Below are 17,754 nucleotides of genomic sequence, written 5' to 3' on the forward strand. Positions count from 1 at the left end.
TATGATCTTCATCGTAGAAAAAAAGTTCAATCTTAATTCTATAGAGTGAATGCATATACACCAATTACTTTAGTGAGATGTCTACTTCCCTTGATTTTGACACTGAGGAACCATTGACTTCCACTGGCAGACCATTAAGCAATGCTACCATTACGGTTCGAGTCATCAAATCCTTCCCTTACAGAAATGTTAAGAACATAATCTTCCAAAACTATGACCTACGTTCTAAAAGCCCCCAAGACCTATTAAAGGATTGTCAACAGAGAATCAACTCTGAAGGTGCATTCCGACCATTTAGAAATGTTCAATTTGATTCATTCAAAATTTATACACATGCTCATGGTTACAAGACCATTAATTTAGTAATTAATTTTGACCATGATGATGATTGGATTTTAGATATGACTGATAATGAGAAAAAATTGTATCAATATGGCATTGAAAATGAAACAGAAATATCGCTGTTCAAATGGGATGACTACGTAAATTACAAGGCTAACCCAGAGGAAAAATGGTGAAAAGACTAGCTACATATATACATTTATAAATCACTCCGCTGTCCTAGTCAGAGTGTGCCAATAGATACTGTAATAATCGTGCGGAAAACTCAACACAGGCAATACCACTACTACCTGATTTTTTGGTATTGAGTCCCCTACGTGCCACCATAGCACCATGAGAATTGAGCATCTTTATGTAAACAGGTATCCTTATCCATTCGAGACTGTTCAAATTTTCATACATGGCTTTTCTATTCTCATCAAAGGGTAAAGGTGCAAACATTTCTTTCTTTTTCCAAATGTCGGTATGCTTTTGGATGAATTCCTTCCACGATATGCTGTCCTCCAAGAGATCAGATCTCTCCAGTGCGCCATCACTATTAGAACCCCCTACTGATTCCGTCGGATCACCTAGTATAGTTCTATAAACGTCCTCTGTGAATTCTCTAACGGAGTTGTTAAACTGTAAACGCTGTCTAACCATAGAAGGTGCTGCAGCATCATTCAGTATTTTACGATATCGATAGTTAACCAAATGACTGTAGATAGTACCGGTGATGTTGATACAAATCGCTAACGGTAAGAAAACGAAACCAAAGAGTGTAAAAAATAACAGAAAATCTCCAAATTTTCTTAGCCTACGAGTTCGAGTCACTGGACGCGGACAATTTGGATCCAACCGATCTAAATCGATAATCCTTGGTGGACCATACGTGTAATTCTTCCCCGGTATTTCTTCTTCAAACGCGTATTTCAACTGATTTCCGGTATTGATAAAGGGATCACAATCTGAGATGAACCCAGTATAGAAAGCCACAGATCGATCGTTGTTCACATTGGCAAAGGCCACACGCCATTTAAATTTACTTAAAGCATCCAAATACTCACCTTCACCCAGTCTTACTAAAATGTCATTATGCTTGTTAACCACAAATAATTCTCTTCCACTTTTGCCGATAATATTCGAACCAATTAACCTCATACCAAACTGCATTAATCCTCTAAAAAAATAACGTTTCGGATTGTAAAATTGAACGCCTAGATGGGGCGTAGCCATTGTAATGAAAATCTGTGGCTCAATTCCTTCAAACAAATCATGATATTCACCAAACATCTTCCCCAGGACAAATCTAGCTACCAGTCCCCCCATAGAATAACCTAAAACGCTAATCTTAGTGATGGGCCCATCTTTGAAACATTTGATGAATTGATAGATCTCTAACAAAGTTCTATATCCAATAATCTCGATCCCATCAAATGTCTTGAAGAGCGCATTTTCACTGGGGCTAAAGAAAACCATTTCAGGACTACCAAACTGTTTGCCATAGACTTCCATCAACGATTTCATATGATTATGGTTACCCCAAAGCCCATGAATTAGGACAAACAGATGTTTGGACCCCATTGTTCCTTTCCCACTTGACACTATCTCTTTTGCCCCTTTAGAATACTATATCTATAATAGTATCAGCATTTGTCAATGTACTTACTACTAGATGAAAATCATGTTACAGCTTAATCACGTGCACCCGGTAGGAGGATACTATCAACTCTTGCAGAATAATTTCAAAAGAACTTCCACGGTTTCTTGCAACGTTTCAAATGGCACCTCTGCATCTGAATGTTTTAATTCGTCTCTGTGAGCGAATTCCGCTGCATCAAAGGTTATCTTGTAAAGTTTTTGAAATCCCGACTGCGTGTTTGGTATACCTCTTAGCCTCAATCCTCCCAAAATCAGTTTGGATAACGTCTCGTTGAAAGTAATTTTCTTTTCGCTGGTCCTTACATGGTTCCTAATAGTCTTGGCTTTGAACTGGTTCTGTCGCTGAGACTGTTGTACAATGGAGTCTATGGATCCCTCCTTAGAAGTCGTTTGAACAGTTCGACTAATAAGTTGATTATCGAACTTCCGCTTGACATTTAAGTTTAGTTTTAAGCACTGGACCTTCTTTAACTTTCTGTGCAATATAAGTAAGTGATCGTTGTTATTAGTACCATTGAGTAAATCGATGACTATACCACGATTTTCATTCTTCAATTTACTGGCAAAATATGAAGTTGTAGAAGACCTCCACGTGTAAACCACGTAGTTTTTACTACCAGTTGTAGCCCAAAGCGGCAGTTTATTCATATCAACGTACTGTAACAATCTACCTTTAAGTTGTTTGATACCATCGGCTTTAGGTGGTTCCTGTGACCACAATTGAACATCTTTAACAATAATATCATCGTATTTCTCTCCGAGGGTAAATTTCAATACCGCATTTTGTTCTAGCATACTACTGAAAGCCCCATTACTCCCCAATTCTTTGGATCCTTTTTTTTGGTCGTCTGGTTCTTTGTTTCTAATTGTAAAGAAGGAAATTGAGAAAGCCGCATCAAACAACTTCACAATCCACTAACTACAAAGAAAAAAAATTTCACGTAATATAAGGAGGATTTTGTAAGAAAGGTAAGGTAGAAGTAATCAAAGGAGGGAAGGATACTCTAATCTACTATTAGGTATTCCCGTGTAGAAAGATCAGTTTTTGTTACTTTCTTCGTTGTTGTCGTTTTTTTTTTCTCTTCCCTGTAGATCTACCTATCACCACTGGGTGTGAAGCATGGTAACAGCTATGCCATTACCACCATCTCCATTGAATCAAAAATCTAGTAGAGTATACTCTGTCGCTAGGGTTTACAAGAATGCTTGTGAGAAAAGACCGCAGGAATATTGGGATTACGAACAAGGTGTTACCATTGAATGGGGTAAAATATCTAATTATGAGATTGTGAACAAGATTGGACGCGGTAAGTACTCTGAAGTGTTTAGTGGGAAAAGTGTTATTAATAACCAACCATGTGTGGTCAAAGTTTTGAAGCCTGTAAAGATGAAAAAAATATATCGTGAACTAAAGATTCTAACCAATTTAACGGGTGGTCCTAATGTTGTTGGTCTTCTAGATATCGTACAAGATCCAGGTTCTAAAATTCCTGCTCTGATCTTTGAAGAGATTAAAAATGTTGATTTTAGAACTCTTTATCCACTCCTCAAATTGAGTGACATGCAGTACTATTTTACACAACTTTTGATTGCACTTGATTATTGCCATTCGATGGGGATAATGCATAGAGATGTGAAACCACAAAATGTTATGATAGATCCGGCAGAAAGGAAGCTAAGGCTAATCGATTGGGGGTTAGCAGAGTTTTATCACCCAGGTGTTGATTATAACGTTCGTGTTGCATCACGTTATCATAAGGGTCCGGAATTATTAGTTAATTTAAACCAATATGATTATTCATTAGACTTATGGTCAGTTGGTTGTATGTTGGCAGCTATTGTTTTCAAGAAAGAGCCATTTTTCAAAGGTTCCACAAATGCTGATCAACTGGTTAAAATTGCAGCTGTTTTAGGTACAAAACAATTAATGACATATTTGGCCAAATACGGGTTAAAATTACCATCAGAATACGATAATATTATGAAGGATTTCACAAAGAAACCGTGGACCCATTTTATCAGTTCAGAGACAAAGATGGCAGTTCCTGAAATTGTCGATTTAATCGATAATTTACTGAGGTACGACCATCAAGAACGTCTTACCGCTAAAGAAGCTATGGATCATAAGTTTTTCAAAACTAACTACGACTAAGCGAGATGTCTGCTCCGGGACGCGGCATACCCTCAAACTTACAACTATATATTTTCCCTTTTTTTCTTTTTTGTTTATTTTAGCCTGAATCTCCTTTAATTATTCTCTATAATATTACAATATTACAATATTACATTTTTACATTACCTTATATTATATCATAACTTTTCGTAATATGCTTTTTTCACCCATTACAGTCCGTAATTAAATCCAGTCCCTAGCGTCATAGCCCTCGCAGTAATGCGAGGTTCTCGGCCTCTTCATCATTATATGCGATTCATGACAAAGTCCCATTGAGTCAATATCTCTACGCAGAACAGTGTCTGAAAATCTTAGACTTTTGGGTACTTGATCAAAAATTGACGATGTGCTTGAAGATACTGAAGAAGAATAAACGCTTGCGTCATCATCTTCCGAGTAAACTCCTGCGGAATTCGCATCAACATCAACATCAACATCAACATCAACATGCTCTTCTTCTTCTTCCTCTTCCTCTTGTTCTTTCTCTTTTTCCTCTTGTACACACTTGCCACCCTCTGATCCAGTCAGATCGGGCCCGTAGAGTACAGTGATATCTAAATCCTTGTCCCAGTTTACAGAAAGTGGATCAGCCCTGCCGCCGATACCGTATAACTGCTGTGACCACCTTCGCCAAAGAGTATGGTGAAGCCTCGATAAATACAAACGATAATCAAAATCGTTCTCAAATGAACACGATGGTAATCTTAACAATTTATGATTTCTCATCTTCCGCAGTAGCTTCCAAGTCATCGCAATGTCTTGATCCTGGAAACCCTGTGTAAAATAGTCGATTGCAGGTCTCGAGTAGTTGGTTACATTGTCCAGCAATAATAAATTTTGCCTTGATATTATAGTGTCGTCTAAACTCGTCATCGTTCTACTAAGCACGCACTATTTCCCTTAGAAGTCCTTGATAGTCATAAAGCAGGGTCAAAAAATGATCTACCTTACAACTGTGTGTTCTTGCTTGAAACAACAATAAGCCTCTATCTCTCGAGGACGAGTTGGGGAATATGTATGTTCTTGGCATGTCACTTAAATATATCTGTAGGTCTCCCCCGTATTGAATGCAAGTTTCCTATTTCACCCCACTCACCCCATCCCACCATCCCACCGATATTTTCTCCTTCGATACTTCCAACACCAATACATTAATGCATTAATGCTTAGCCGACAATGACAGATTAGTCCAGGAACCACCAGTTTTTTCTCCGGCCGTTTGTGGAAAAACTCTTTCGATATGCATGAGAACACTCGGAGTGGAATAAGACGGTCCGCAGATTTCTAAGCAAGGGAACGAAGGAAATACCGGAGAGAACTAAACATTTTTCCGATATACAATAGAAGCCTGTTCTCGAGTCATTTGAGAAAAAAAAGAAAAAAGTAATACGGCATTTTCTGGGTGTGAAACTTGAAAAAAAGGGTTTTTCCGATTCTCCCAAAAGTAATTCCGTCGGTGCGCGCGAGGTGACTTCGAATGGTAATCCTATTCGCTGTCATTTGCCCCGTCGATGATGGAATGAATAATATGTATTGTGGTAAACGTGGAGAGAAAGTCGGGAAACGTAGTGAGTCCGAAAGAAGTGCGTTACATCGTGTGGCTATGAAAAATGAGGGGCAACTTCGAAGAGAGAAGAAGGGGATAAGAAAATAATGGATTAATGGACGTATGGCATTTCATGTGTTTGACGGACATTAGTTGGCAAATTGCGATCTTGCTAATCGAATGTATAGCTCGAGCTTCGTAGTTTAACATGGGGAGCTGTGCTTAGTAGAATCTGGTCTCCTATGGTATAGCGGAAACATCCCTCGCTTGCTATTTCTTTTGGACAATGCAGCTCTGGACCCGTATTCCCGATGCTGTGATCGGCATGTTAATCAATCGGAGTTTCTGGTCATGAAAATCTCATTTTTCTGCTCAGCTGATTGAACATCATAAACGAATCACTTACCCTTTTGGATATACTCGACTTATTTTACTTGCATACTCGATATTGTCATCTTTTTAATGATGTAATTCTAAGTACCCGCACGTGGCAGATCATAAAAAATTCTTTTCCTTGGCATTTCCGTATTATGCGATACACCCGCACATCCTATGGCAGTCATTCGTAAAGTTCTTCAGAATTTTACGCTTCATTTTTTTTTTCCAGGAACCGACCGACGCAAAGTCATCACATCGAATGGAATCCTGGAAAATTTGAAAAATTTCAAGTGTCTTGACGCTCACGCATATTTTTCACTACTATTACAATTTTAATCAACACTTTTTAGAGCTGAAAAAAACCAGCAGCATATAGAAATGTCTCACAGAAAGTATTCCGCCCCACGTCACGGTTCCCTAGGTTTCTTGCCAAGAAAGAGATGCGCATCTCCAAGAGGTAGAGTTAAGTCCTTCCCAAAGGATGATAAGACTAAGCCAGTTGGTTTGACCTCCTTCCTTGGTTACAAGGCTGGTATGTCCACCATCGTCAGAGATTTGGACAGACCAGGTTCTAAGTTCCACAAGCGTGAAGTCGTTGAAGCCGTTTCCGTCGTCGACACTCCACCATTGGTCGTTGTCGGTGTTGTCGGTTACGTCGAAACCCCAAGAGGTCTAAGATCCTTGACCACCGTCTGGGCTGAACACTTGTCTGATGAGATCAAGAGAAGATTCTACAGAAACTGGTACAAGTCTAAGAAGAAGGCTTTCACCAAGTACTCTGCTAAGTACGCTCAAGATGCTGCTCAAATCGAAAGAGAATTGGCCAGAATCAACAAGTACGCTACCGTCGTCAGAGTCTTGGCTCACACTCAAATCAGAAAGACTCCATTGTCCCAAAAGAAGGCTCACTTGGCTGAAATCCAAATCAACGGTGGTACCACCGCTGACAAGGTCGCTTGGGCTAAGGAACACTTCGAAAAGACTGTTTCTGTCGACAGCGTTTTCGAACAAAACGAAATGATTGACGTCGCCGCTGTTACCAAGGGTCACGGTTACGAGGGTGTTACCCACAGATGGGGTACCACCAGATTGCCAAGAAAGACCCACAGAGGTTTGAGAAAGGTTGCTTGTATCGGTGCATGGCATCCAAACCACGTTATGTGGTCTGTTGCTCGTGCTGGTCAAAACGGTTTCCACCACAGAACTTCCATCAACCACAAGATCTACAGAGTCGGTAAGGGTGATGACGAAGCTAACGCTGCTACCGAATTTGACAGAACCAAGAAAACCATCAACCCAATGGGTGGTTTCCCTCACTACGGTGAAGTTAAGAACGACTTCGTTGTTATCAAGGGTGCTATTCCAGGTACCAAGAAGAGAGTTGTTACTTTGAGAAAGTCCTTGTACACTGACACTTCTAGAAGAGCCTTGGAACAAGTTACCTTGAAATGGATCGACACTGCTTCTAAGTTCGGTAAGGGTAGATTCCAAACTCCTGCTGAAAAGCATGCCTTTATGGGTACTCTAAAGAAGGACTTGGAATAAATTTATTAAAAGTAGATTTAAGATAATATTTTATAATACATAATTTTATCGCTTCAAGCCTTTTTTACTGCCGAGCTCATTTTTTTTAGCTTCTCTTCTACATTTTTCGCTACAATACCATTCTCCCTCTAGTGGTCGTACGATTCCGACACAGCCGTAATGGAACCATTCAATGGAACAACTATCATTATCACAAGCAATCATTGATCCGTAGGACACATTATGGCATACACAATACGTCTCCTCCTGTGGTTCCTCGCGCCTTGTGATATTTGGTTTACCAGTATTGTTTTTCACCGAAGCACGCGATGCCTTGTCAACTCTATTTGAATTCGAATTCCTTAGATTCAACCTTATAGTTAAGGGCGCGTTTTTAGACGAATCCTTACTTCTCGTAGCGTCGTACCTCCTTCGTATCTCTTGCATCTGTAATAGTTCATTCCTCTGCAGTGTTAAAGTCTTAATTCTGCTTTGAACTAGATCTTCTAGGAAATCTACTTGATTTTCCATCTGGACAGCTATCTGATCTTGATTATCCTCATCCTCATTTTGATCAAGCGATGTATCTAGAGACTGTAGTGTCCATAGCGTTCGTATTAATTCACAGGGGAAGTGATCTAGTGTATTGAGAAAATTGTACCGTATATCCATAATGATTTGATCTCTTAGGGTTCTGTTCCTTTACATGCACTGACGGTACTAACAAAACGTTAATATAGTTAACCAGAGTCACGTGGCTTGTGAAATTCTATGCTTGGCAAATACCCTTGTCTATTTCACCGCCAGAATCTCAACTGGAGCACAGTATTTCTTGTTTGCCGCCCTGTGGTTATACACCTGCCAGTTCCATGCCTTTAGCAGGAAAGGGTAGAGAGATGTCCGGTTAACACCACAACTGTCGTCAAAAGTTACCCGATCTCGTTATCCAATCAGATTGATGGAAAACTCATCACTACAATTTTTTTTCCCACCTCTTCCGCAGCGAAAGAGAGTCAAGCCGATCTATCCACCAAGGCCCTATTGGTGAATATGGAAATGTAAGAAATTCAAGAAACAAAAAAAAAAAAATTAGGAAGAATTAGACTATGGTGCAATAGTCCTTAGGAAACAATTACGGGACAATATTCATACAGGAAGAAAAAAATAAAAATAACATTCCTCCTTTCTTTATCCATTATTTATTAATTCATTCTCTTACCAAGAGATTCAATTCGATTCAATTCCGCCACTGTTCCCCCGTTGTTGTTAAAATATCTACGTCTAATCTTCCCCTCCATATAAGGCATGTTCTCTCAAGTTAGACGCGTTGCAACTAATGCAACTACCCGCAAATTCTTAGCCGGAGGTGCTCTAATCTCTGGTGTCTCTGCATCTGCTGCTCTATATGCCGACTCATTGACCGCTCAAGCAATGACAGCAGCTGAGCATGGTCTACATCCTCCTGCTTTTTCATGGCCACACAACGGTCCATTTGATACCTTCGATCATGCTGCCATCAGAAGAGGTTATCAAGTTTACAGAGAAGTTTGCGCTGCTTGCCATTCTTTAGATAGAATTGCTTGGAGAACCTTAATTGGTGTTTCTCACACAAACCAAGAAGTTCGTGATATGTCCGCAGAATTCGAATACGATGATGAACCTGATGAACAAGGTAATCCAAAGAAGAGACCAGGTAAATTGGCTGATTACATTCCAGGTCCTTACCCTAACGAACAAGCCGCTAGATCTGCCAATCAAGGTGCCCTACCACCTGATTTGTCCTTAATCGTTAAGGCAAGACATGGTGGTGCTGATTACATCTTTTCATTGCTAACCGGTTATCCAGAAGAACCACCAGCAGGTGTTGTTCTTCCACCAGGTTCTAACTACAACCCATACTTCCCAGGTGGTGCAATTGCAATGGGTAGAGTTTTATTTGATGATTTGGTCGAGTACGAAGACGGTACACCAGCAACTACTTCCCAAATGGCAAAGGATGTTACTACTTTCTTGAACTGGTGCTCTGAACCTGAACACGATGAAAGAAAGAGATTAGGTCTAAAGGCAATCCTAGTGGTGTCCTCCTTGTACTTGCTATCCGTCTGGGTGAAGAAGTTCAAGTGGGCAGCTATCAAGAACAGAAAATTTGTCTTTAACCCTCCAAAGACTAAGAAATAAGGAGACTTGAAAAACGAAAGAAGCATCTAAAAGATGAAGAACAACAATAACAAAGAATGGTCCATTATTATTATCACTATTATTATTATTGTTATTTTTTGATTGGCACTTGTAAATGAAAAAAAAAAGAGAAAAAAAAAGACACAACAGAACAAAACGAAACACCATATTAACATGATAAATTCTAGACTGCTCTTATGTAAGAGACGTATTTATTCTTATTTATTCTATTTAGTCTAACGATCCGAGCAGCGGACAGCTCTTAGAAAAGAATCACGTGGGAACTTCTTGCTGTGTGTACGTGCTCCAAGCCAGCGGCTAATAGCCGCTGAAAATACCTATCGAGTCAAGCACCCATACCTGAGTTCGAACCTTGCTAGTGGATTGGCCCTTTGAACTCCCGCCACATTTGCTACCACCACCCTCTTACCATGCAATTGTGTATGTCCTGCACGGCAGCGTTACCCGGTCGAAACTAGGTTAATGTTTGCTACGGTGATTTCTATGCATGAGAGCAGAGAAGGATAGAAAGCAAGAAAAGAAAAAAAAAGAATAAGAAAAAAAATAACTTTTGGTTCTTTTAGATAAAAAAGTTATTTGTTCTCGCACTAAAATTGCCTTACTGAAGACCGTTGTCCATAGTGAACAAGGGCTGTTTTGTCAAGAGATAAAGAGAAACGGAGGAAATCTGTTGAAAATAAGAAAGAAAACGCACATATACACATACGTATACGCACATACCGAAGCGTTAGTTAAGAGTGTTTCTGTGTGCTAATCTGTGTTTTAAGGTTGTTCTTTTGCAATTATATTCTGATACTTTTTTTTTTTTGGTTAATTGGTATTTGGTATTGGTATATTTTCCCGTGTGCGTGCCGTTATTACTAGTGAACTCAGTTAATGTTGAGCTGGTGATAAAAAAGTCTTTGAACCATTAGTTGATGGATACGAGCGGATGCGCTATGAATGACGAGAAGGTAGGGGAAAGCGCCCATCATCGTATTTTAAACAACAATCACAACGAACACAACAGTAGTAATAATGATGGTGGTACCAATGTTAACAGAATGGGCATAGATAATAACAATGGAATCAGTAGTTTCCAATTACCGGCACAGTCATCATCATCATCATTACCCCAACATCAGCAACAACAGCAGCAGCAAAACCAACAATACCAACGACAACAAGAACAAGAAGAACAACAACAATACCACCACCACCACCAACAACAACAACCACAACAGCAACAGCAACAACAATCACAACAGCCACAACAAAGACCTGCCAGACAGGATTCTCTATCGATGTTTACCAATTTTACTCAGCCAAGATTCTCAACGTCACTATCGTCGTTCTTGAACCTTTCTGAAAGACCTTCACTTAGCGGTGGCTCAGGTAGTGGTGGAGGTAGTGGGGTTCCGCCAACAGACTTATCTCAAATAGGTCGTGGATTTAGTATTGTTAACAATCTATGGCAACCCCCACCCCCACCCCCATCATCACAACCGGCAGCGACAGTTCCAAATGATCCATTTATGCCACCAAGGTTTAAAACACCGACATTTTCATCATCATCCTCTAAACCAACGGGGACTGCGAATGGTAGTAATAATAATAATACTAATCATTCTACACAACCGCCATCTCAACCATCATCGAAAAGAAATTCCTTATATTTTGGATCAGCTGATGCACCTGAATTGGATTTTTTCAATCAAAATAGTTCACAAAAGAGAGATTCAATCGGTACCATGAAACCTCCATTGATTGTGCCGTTAGGCGGTGGTACCAGCAGTGCTGGTAAAAATACAGAATTTGATTCACTATTTGCACAACCGCCAAACAACTTACTGCCAACGTCATCAAGAAACAACTCATTAAAATTTACGGCTGAGGATTTCGATTTCCCATTTAAAAGGCGAGATTCATCAGTTAGAAATTCAATTGATGCTCAAAACTATACTTTGGGTCCTAGAATGTACCCGCGGGGATCGGGAACTAACTCTGCAGAATTAACACCAGACCCAACTGAAGTAGTCGATGAATCGTTGAAAAGAGATCACCATCAGCAATTTGCCAAGAGACAGAAAAGCTCGAAGGACATTAATAGCCGTCATGATGCTAGTACTACTGGCACTACTGCTGCCCGTAACACAAGCAACAATAATAAAAATAATAATGCTGATAATGATACTACTACTGCTGCTTCTGCAACTGCTGCTGGCACTAATAATGATAATTCGACAGTAGCCATCAGTGCACATCCGGCAACAACAGCAAATTCGACCCCATCGGCAAATGTGCAGGTATCTCAAACTAGTGGTACAGGTCAAGATGGTATGGTTATGAATTCTACTCATGATGCCTTATCGAAGTTACAAAGTGGGATTTTAGATCCAAGTGTGGAACCATCATTAGATGATTCAAAACCATTGTTGGGTGTAACAAAGATCGATCAATTGATGTTGATGATCCAAGCTCGCAGAAAAGGCGTTACTGAAAAGATACTGACATCGTCAGATGGCGGATTAATCCTGGATGAAAATTCTGAAATCTTACCACCCTCGTCTCAATTGGTTGGTGGCGTAGAAAAGCCAAAGGGATCTCATGGTGTTAAGCAACACGAGTGTCCATATTGTCATCGTTTTTTCACCCAGAGTACTCATTTGGAAGTTCATGTTCGCTCTCATATTGGTTATAAGCCATTTCTTTGTGAATGCTGTGGTAAAAGGTTTACACAAGGTGGCAATTTACGCACTCATCAACGTTTGCACACAGGTGAAAAACCTTATGAATGTGAACTATGTGGGAAAAGATTCTCAAGAAAGGGTAATTTAGCAGCTCATATTGTAACTCATCAAAAATTAAAACCGTTTGTTTGCAAATTAGATGGTTGCAATAAAACTTTTACACAATTGGGTAACATGAAAGCTCATCAAAATCGTTTCCATCTGAATACTTTAAACGAATTGACTCAAAGATTAGCTGAAATGGATCCTCAAGAAGATATTGCACCCGATGAACGTGAGTTATTAGAATATTTCGCATCGTTATACAAAAATTCGAACAAAGGTATTAAAGGCAGAGGCAAAGGTAGCACTCGTGTCATTCCTTCAGATTTACAAGGACAACAGTCGGCCTCACCTTCAACTGTTACTCTTTCTGGAAGAAATGGCCAAAATTCTTCAGATCAGGGTTCGACTCCAACTGGAACGAACCATTCAACACCGCAACAACAACATACGCCTATGAATACTAATTCACAAACATTTTCACACCACCAACGTCATCCTCACTACCAATCACAACAAAGTGCTTTACATCAAACCAAGGACGATCCAACTGTTACCACTGCTACCGCCCACCAATTTGGTAACCCATTGGAGGCTAGGGTTTTAGATCCGAGGAAGTCTCATGCTACTATGAATCCTAGTACTGCTGCAGTAGCTGCAGTAGCTGCAGCCGCTGCTCCGCAACACACAAATGATCCTGTTATTAGTTATGGATATCCACCATTACAACCGCAGGCTAATCAACAGGGAGCTGACCCGACGGGTGCGGGTGCGCTACCTTCATTACCTTTGCAACCACCTTCATCAGGTTCACCAGCAAGTTCTGCTAATGGGTTTTCGTTTTCATTAGATCCACAAGCAGATCCAACAAGTGCTAATGGATATCCGAGACAGTTGCAAAGCCAAGTACATTTTAAAAATATAAATTATAAGGGCTAGGGCTAGTCCCCAGCTACTTATTTTAAAATACATTTACAAAAATACATATTTTGTCTTATAAGTAATTTTCTTTTATTATCATACTTCTACTAACCTCGGCTAACGCGTAAGTAAAGTCGTGTTTTTTGAAGAGTTCAAGTAACTTTTAAACCCATCTAAAAGAGTTCCTATTGATCTCGATCCATATAATAAAAAAGTACTGACAAGGGAGGCCCAAAAAGCCATGCGTTGTACATATTCACTTAGAGCCTCGTTGTCATCAACTGTTTTTACGACAAGGAAATCATTTGAACGACAGTTAGATAATTCACCAACTACAGCATTTCATTACTATTGTCAATTACAACATGATCCAAGGATTAATAACGATTTGCAATGGAAGAAGTTCATGCGTAGAGAATGGGAAATGCTTTCACATACAAGGAAAAGGTTATACTGTGCATTTTATTTCCATTTTAAGGGTATAGATTATAAAAGCTTAAACAAATTTGAATTAGCTAAATTCCTTGAACTTCCAACACCTGCCACCAGTGAATATATGATGTTTAGGAATATCTTTAAATCTAAGTTTGATAATGCATGGTTAGAAAATCTGAGAAAGTTGAATGATGTAAATAATAAGGGACGATTGGTGAAAAGATCACCGATAACTGGTGGTCATCGGTTGACAGTGTATGTCCCGTTGAATCGAGATCAATTACAATTCGAAGCTACGAATTATACTAAAAGATACCAACAGATGTGTAGAGAATGTCGACATGTTTGGAATGAGAAAGTTACCATAGAACAGAAATCACTAATTAGGGAAAAATGGGAACAAGAAAAGCAGGCGTTTAATGATAATATTCATAGTGAAATTGATGCGTTAAAAATTAATTTGAACAGATTAAATCAATTAGGACTACGACAGGAATATCTGCTTTTCGAAGAAAATAGTGGTGAATCCATGAAGAAAAAATGAAACGATATATTCTTTAACCCAATTTATATACAAAAAGAAGGTAACAAAAAGGTATTAAAATTCAGATTACATGGTTATTTGTACGTGAAAGCTGACACCTTTGGTAAAGGAAGCCTTAGGTTTCTCATCTGGTCTATCGACATATGACGCCAAACAGATTACGTCCTCTGGCGCATGGCCAATTGATGCGAGAACACCCTTTATGACACCAACTGCAATTTCTAGAAAAGGCTTAACCATTTGAAGTTCTTTTTCACTCGATTCACTATCAAGTGCAAACGACTGGATCGGTTGGTAATCGTAATCGAAAAGATAAAAAGTTCCCCTATGGTTTGTCTTTAAGTTGTCTATCTGTTTATTAAACATCTGCCGCCAAACATCTCTACAGATGAATTTCATAACAGAAAGGAGATCCATATCCTTAAACTGTAAATTAGGATTGTTACTAAATACCAGTAATTCTGTAATCTTATTACCAATTTCAAATCCAATATTTCTAAGCCTATCCAAAACCCTGTTATGCTTCTCCTCATCAGCTTCATATAACTCTCGACACAATTGATGTGATGGAGGATCTAACGGTGGACTAACATGTATTTTCTGTAACTGTTCTCCTGCTTGAGAAACTTCATCATCACAGTTACGATCTAATTTCGAATTACAATCACCACGTTTCCTTTCAACAGCCATGGAAAGCGGCACACATTCATTTAATAGCATCATGTATGCAGTTTGACTCACTTTAGGCAAAGAATTCTGGAAAATCTGTAATTGATGTTGTAACTTCTGTTGTTCAGTCATCTCTTGTGTGTCTGCAACCGTAGGGGCATTACTAGCAACATTAGGTCTATCCATCTTTTTATCAGATTGATTAATATCCTCCTTGCTTTTCATAATAACTTGACTTTATTTTTATCCTTTAGCGTTCTTCTAAGAACTTGTAACGTTAACGTTTACAGGAATGTACTTGATCTTTTCATCTTCACCGAAGCTGTTTATATCCCAAAGGGACTACGACCAATAATTAGACGGGACCCCTTTGCTGATCAGTAATCTATTAACTGAGGTTCTGAAGGAAGTGTAGGCCCCAGTAAGATGAGCAAACAATTATCAATTGGTAATGAATTGAAAGATTCCTACAAAGATACACGCAAGTGGGTTCAAAACAACTTGAAATGGCTGAGGGACATTGAACAATTTTATAGAGAAAGGGCTAAGCTTGAACATGAGTACAGTGAGAAATTGAGTGGTTTAACTAAAGATTATTTCAACAAGAAGAGTGCCTCCTCTGTGGCTCTAAGCGTTGGTGATAATCCTGCAATGACACCAGGATCGGCAGAGACAGCATCCGTGGTTACGTGGAATGAAGTCCTTACGCAGACAGAAGATATATCCAAAGAACATTGGAGGTTATCGAGAGACTTTGAAGCTCAAGTAGCCTCTCAATTGGCCAAAATTCACTCTAAGATGGATACAACTTTGAGTCAAATCAACAACTTTTACAGTGAAATGGTAGACAAACGTGATAATGCCTATCAAGAAGTGCATAAGGCCAAGAAGAAGTACGATGAAGCATGTACATCAATGGAAAGTGCTAGAAATAAAAACACCAAATCACCAGGTGAACGTAATAGACAGAAGATGGAAGAGAGGAAGGCTGAAATGAACGTCGCTAAAAATGAATATTTGATTAGAATCAACCAAGCGAATAGAATTAAGGACAAATTTTACTTCCAAGATACACCAGAAGTACTGGATCTATTACAGGATCTCAATGAATGTCGTGTATTATTCTTGAACGACATATGGAAAACCGCTGGCTCCGTGGAGAAGGCAACTTTGGAGAGAATTTCCCAAAAGCTAGATACCGCCAATACTGTAGTTGAAGAAAATAAACCATCATTAGGGACCGCTATGTTCATCAAACATAATGCAAGGAATTGGAATGAACCTAAAGATTTCCTTTTTCAACCATCACCTATTTGGCAAGATGATGAGAATTTTGTCATTTCAGCAGAACCTGAAATATCTGATTTAAAAATTAAATTAGCACAAGCTGAACAAGAGTATAACAAATTTCATGATATGACAGAAGCAGAGATGTCACGTTTATCGTCGTTGAATGAAAAGAGAGCCAAAGTTAAATCTAAGGAGGCAGATTTGGAAGGTGGGATTTATTACGATGTAGTGAAAGCATATTTAGGGACTGTTATGCCATTTACAGGACATGAAACTTTAAAGTTACGGGCAGAAGTCCAAATTGAAAGTATACAAAATAACGTTCCATCGGGCCTCGATCTTAACACTGATGACATTGATCTTTCCAAGTTAAAGAAAAAATCTGGTCTTTTTAGCAAGTTAAGGAATAAGACTCACATGATGGGTGGACCGTCACACTCACCATCACATTTAATGCCCATCAGAAATCGTTCACGTAAATTATTTGGAAGTGGCGGCAGTAACCCAGATGACGACAACGGCAGTAGCACCAGCAGCGGTCATTTAAATCCAAGGGCTCGCACTACAAGTATTATAAGTAATTCAAGTTCTGCTCGCTTATCAAGAACATCTAGCGCGGTAAGCACAGAGAATGATGCAGGCTCTACTTACACCACAGATACTTTTTCCACGAGGGGCTCCACATCTTCTAACACCAATGGTGGTAATCGTGTAGTATACGCATTCCGGGGTCGTGATAATGATGAAGTTTCAGTAAACCCTGGTGATTCTATTAAAGTATTAGCTCCTGATACTGGATCTGGCTGGACCAAGCTCAGAAACAATACGACAGGCGATCAGGGCCTGGCACCAACTTCATACCTAGAGATTAACGAAAAACCTATAAATTCTCATGCCGAGAGAGGTGTGCCCCCAAGTGTACCTCCGCCAAGAGGTTCCAAAAAACCATCTCTTACCTTAACGGTACAGTACGACTACGATGCACAGGAGGAAAATGAGATGACGGTTGAAGTAGGGGATGTCGTTAACGTCTTGAAGGAAGATGATGGATCAGGGTGGACTTTAGCAGAACTCGATGGTGATAGTGGATTGATTCCAACAAACTATTGCAAATGAAGTAACGAAGTGTTATAAAGATGAATTAACGAAAAGTTAACCATTTCCTATTTTGCTACATTTTTTTACTAAATTGCTTACACTAGTATGACCAGAAAAATTCAAATTATGAGGGAAAATTATTCATCAGTTAATGAGAGCTCTGACTATTGATTTATAAACGTTTATTTAATAGATCAACTGTTCTTCAAGTACTTTTGATACC

At 39.3% G+C, this 17,754-nt stretch overlaps 12 protein-coding genes across 12 annotated transcripts; 7 read left to right on the plus strand and 5 right to left on the minus strand.

The window, feature by feature from the left end:
• Window positions 1-77: 77 nt before the first annotated feature.
• On the plus strand, window positions 78-518 carry AIM29 (Aim29p; the record flags this gene model as incomplete). The annotated part of the gene is made up of 1 exon (XM_002495583.1): window positions 78-518. One exon carries the CDS (start codon window positions 78-80, stop codon window positions 516-518), a length of 441 nt encoding a protein of 146 aa, XP_002495628.1.
• Window positions 519-561: 43 nt separating this feature from the next.
• Window positions 562-1,905, minus strand: LPL1 (putative hydrolase; the record flags this gene model as incomplete). Its single annotated transcript, XM_002495584.1, has 1 exon — window positions 562-1,905. The coding sequence occupies one exon, from the start codon at window positions 1,903-1,905 to the stop codon at window positions 562-564; it is 1,344 nt and encodes a 447-aa protein (XP_002495629.1).
• Window positions 1,906-2,046: 141 nt separating this feature from the next.
• On the minus strand, window positions 2,047-2,778 carry SLD7 (Sld7p; the record flags this gene model as incomplete). Its single annotated transcript, XM_002495585.1, has 1 exon — window positions 2,047-2,778. The coding sequence occupies one exon, from the start codon at window positions 2,776-2,778 to the stop codon at window positions 2,047-2,049; it is 732 nt and encodes a 243-aa protein (XP_002495630.1).
• Window positions 2,779-3,103: 325 nt separating this feature from the next.
• CKA2 (casein kinase 2 catalytic subunit CKA2) lies at window positions 3,104-4,135 on the plus strand (the record flags this gene model as incomplete). The annotated part of the gene is made up of 1 exon (XM_002495586.1): window positions 3,104-4,135. One exon carries the CDS (start codon window positions 3,104-3,106, stop codon window positions 4,133-4,135), a length of 1,032 nt encoding a protein of 343 aa, XP_002495631.1.
• A 204-nt stretch (window positions 4,136-4,339) lies between these two features.
• ZYRO0B16060g (uncharacterized protein) lies at window positions 4,340-5,029 on the minus strand (the record flags this gene model as incomplete). Its single annotated transcript, XM_002495587.1, has 1 exon — window positions 4,340-5,029. One exon carries the CDS (start codon window positions 5,027-5,029, stop codon window positions 4,340-4,342), a length of 690 nt encoding a protein of 229 aa, XP_002495632.1.
• A 1,429-nt stretch (window positions 5,030-6,458) lies between these two features.
• RPL3 (60S ribosomal protein uL3) lies at window positions 6,459-7,625 on the plus strand (the record flags this gene model as incomplete). Its single annotated transcript, XM_002495588.1, has 1 exon — window positions 6,459-7,625. One exon carries the CDS (start codon window positions 6,459-6,461, stop codon window positions 7,623-7,625), a length of 1,167 nt encoding a protein of 388 aa, XP_002495633.1.
• A 45-nt stretch (window positions 7,626-7,670) lies between these two features.
• Window positions 7,671-8,276, minus strand: YNG1 (Yng1p; the record flags this gene model as incomplete). The annotated part of the gene is made up of 1 exon (XM_002495589.1): window positions 7,671-8,276. The coding sequence occupies one exon, from the start codon at window positions 8,274-8,276 to the stop codon at window positions 7,671-7,673; it is 606 nt and encodes a 201-aa protein (XP_002495634.1).
• Window positions 8,277-8,909: 633 nt separating this feature from the next.
• CYT1 (ubiquinol--cytochrome-c reductase catalytic subunit CYT1) lies at window positions 8,910-9,782 on the plus strand (the record flags this gene model as incomplete). Its single annotated transcript, XM_002495590.1, has 1 exon — window positions 8,910-9,782. One exon carries the CDS (start codon window positions 8,910-8,912, stop codon window positions 9,780-9,782), a length of 873 nt encoding a protein of 290 aa, XP_002495635.1.
• A 938-nt stretch (window positions 9,783-10,720) lies between these two features.
• On the plus strand, window positions 10,721-13,513 carry AZF1 (Azf1p; the record flags this gene model as incomplete). The annotated part of the gene is made up of 1 exon (XM_002495591.1): window positions 10,721-13,513. One exon carries the CDS (start codon window positions 10,721-10,723, stop codon window positions 13,511-13,513), a length of 2,793 nt encoding a protein of 930 aa, XP_002495636.1.
• A 223-nt stretch (window positions 13,514-13,736) lies between these two features.
• Window positions 13,737-14,474, plus strand: CIM1 (mitochondrial HMG-box protein CIM1; the record flags this gene model as incomplete). Its single annotated transcript, XM_002495592.1, has 1 exon — window positions 13,737-14,474. One exon carries the CDS (start codon window positions 13,737-13,739, stop codon window positions 14,472-14,474), a length of 738 nt encoding a protein of 245 aa, XP_002495637.1.
• Window positions 14,475-14,540: 66 nt separating this feature from the next.
• On the minus strand, window positions 14,541-15,368 carry TRS33 (Trs33p; the record flags this gene model as incomplete). The annotated part of the gene is made up of 1 exon (XM_002495593.1): window positions 14,541-15,368. One exon carries the CDS (start codon window positions 15,366-15,368, stop codon window positions 14,541-14,543), a length of 828 nt encoding a protein of 275 aa, XP_002495638.1.
• Window positions 15,369-15,569: 201 nt separating this feature from the next.
• On the plus strand, window positions 15,570-17,549 carry BZZ1 (Bzz1p; the record flags this gene model as incomplete). The annotated part of the gene is made up of 1 exon (XM_002495594.1): window positions 15,570-17,549. One exon carries the CDS (start codon window positions 15,570-15,572, stop codon window positions 17,547-17,549), a length of 1,980 nt encoding a protein of 659 aa, XP_002495639.1.
• Between the last annotated feature and the right edge of the window lie 205 nt (window positions 17,550-17,754).

Source organism: Zygosaccharomyces rouxii (assembly GCF_000026365.1).
Source record: "Zygosaccharomyces rouxii strain CBS732 chromosome B complete sequence".
NCBI lineage: Eukaryota > Fungi > Ascomycota > Saccharomycetes > Saccharomycetales > Saccharomycetaceae > Zygosaccharomyces > Zygosaccharomyces rouxii.